The following is a 1,185-nucleotide window of genomic DNA, read 5'->3' as shown; positions in this document are numbered from 1 at the left end:
AGGTGAGTGGAACTGCGCCCGCATCACTCCGCAGAGGGCCGCGCGGGGCGCTCTCAGCACGTCCGCTATGACAGTGATTTACCGTTTTACACAAAAGAAAGAGAATGGAAGGAGAGGGAAAGAAACAGGCCTAGGGAGAGAGGATGGACAGGGCGGGAGGGGCCCGGGAGCAGAGGTGCCCGGGGGCGGGGCCGCTTGCGCCATTTCCCAGCACCTATTGCAGGTTCACACATGTTGTAAGACCCTCTGTCCAGGTCATGTTTGAACCCTCGGAGTGCAGGGGCCACGGCGTGGCCTGGGAGGTAATGAGTAACTACCTGCAGTTGCTTTGTTGGTGGGGGCACTTCCGGTCCTGGAAGTCAATAACCCCTTGGGCTGGGGCTGCCCGGCTGTGCTGTCCGGACTCCGCTGGCCAGTCCCAACATGGGCCGCCAGGAGCTGCTGCTTCTGCTTCTCTTGTTCCTGAGACCAGGTAAGACGGACTTTTCTCAGTAAATCACTGTTGGTTTCTTCCTGGCAACGTCCTAAAAGCAGAGAGAGGATGGCTTCATGAGCCCCTAGCTTAATTCTGCTTTTGATTTCTGAGATTCCCAGTTTAAAATCTAAACGGCTTAAGGTATTCGTCTAAGACTGAGGCATTCATCAAGAAAAAGTGTAATTTTCCAGTAAATCCTGGGACGAAGGGGCAGAGAATAAATGAGTGATTTCTCTTATACAGTGGGGCCTTGACTTACGAGTTTAATTCGTTCCGTGACGGAGCTCATAACTCAAATTACTCGTATGTCAAGTCACTGTGACGTTCGCTGCACCAACTAGCAGTGGGGTATCTGAAGCTGGCTCGTAACCCGAATTTTTTGAGCTAGCAACTCAAAGCAAAAAATCGGCCGAGAGATGGCTCGTATCTCAAAAAACTCGTTAGTTGGGACACTCGTAAGTCAAGGCCCCACTGTCTATAAAAGGTTGAGCTCAAATAATAGTTATTTTAGTTGAAAAAAGAAATAGCCCATATACATAGAGCTAACAGCTCCCCAAATTGTTAGTCTCTTTGCCTGGCTCTCAGTGTGGTTAATTCAGCTCATGTGCATGAGAGGTCAGACTCTCCTCACTCTCGAACGTAAACAGTGAACTACCCTCCGACTGCATTCTTTGACCAGCCCGTAGTTGTATTTACTAGTTGCCTGTTTG

General features: G+C 50.1%; 1 protein-coding gene across 1 annotated transcript in view; it reads left to right on the top strand.

The window, feature by feature from the left end:
* The first annotated feature begins 364 nt into the window (after positions 1-364).
* Positions 365-1,185, top strand: part of PLG (plasminogen) — a 43,676-nt gene continuing 42,855 nt past the window's right edge. Inside the window, exon 1 of the mRNA XM_006757697.2 lies at positions 365-472. Within this exon, the coding sequence (XP_006757760.1) occupies positions 424-472 (49 nt within the window). The 5' untranslated portion in view covers positions 365-423. The remainder of the gene's footprint in view (positions 473-1,185) is intronic.

Source organism: Myotis davidii, unplaced genomic scaffold (genome assembly GCF_000327345.1).
Source record: "Myotis davidii unplaced genomic scaffold, ASM32734v1 scaffold1494, whole genome shotgun sequence".
Taxonomy (NCBI): domain Eukaryota; kingdom Metazoa; phylum Chordata; class Mammalia; order Chiroptera; family Vespertilionidae; genus Myotis; species Myotis davidii.
The sequence above is the reverse complement of the archived record's forward strand: the minus strand, read 5'-3'. Positions and strand labels throughout refer to the sequence as shown.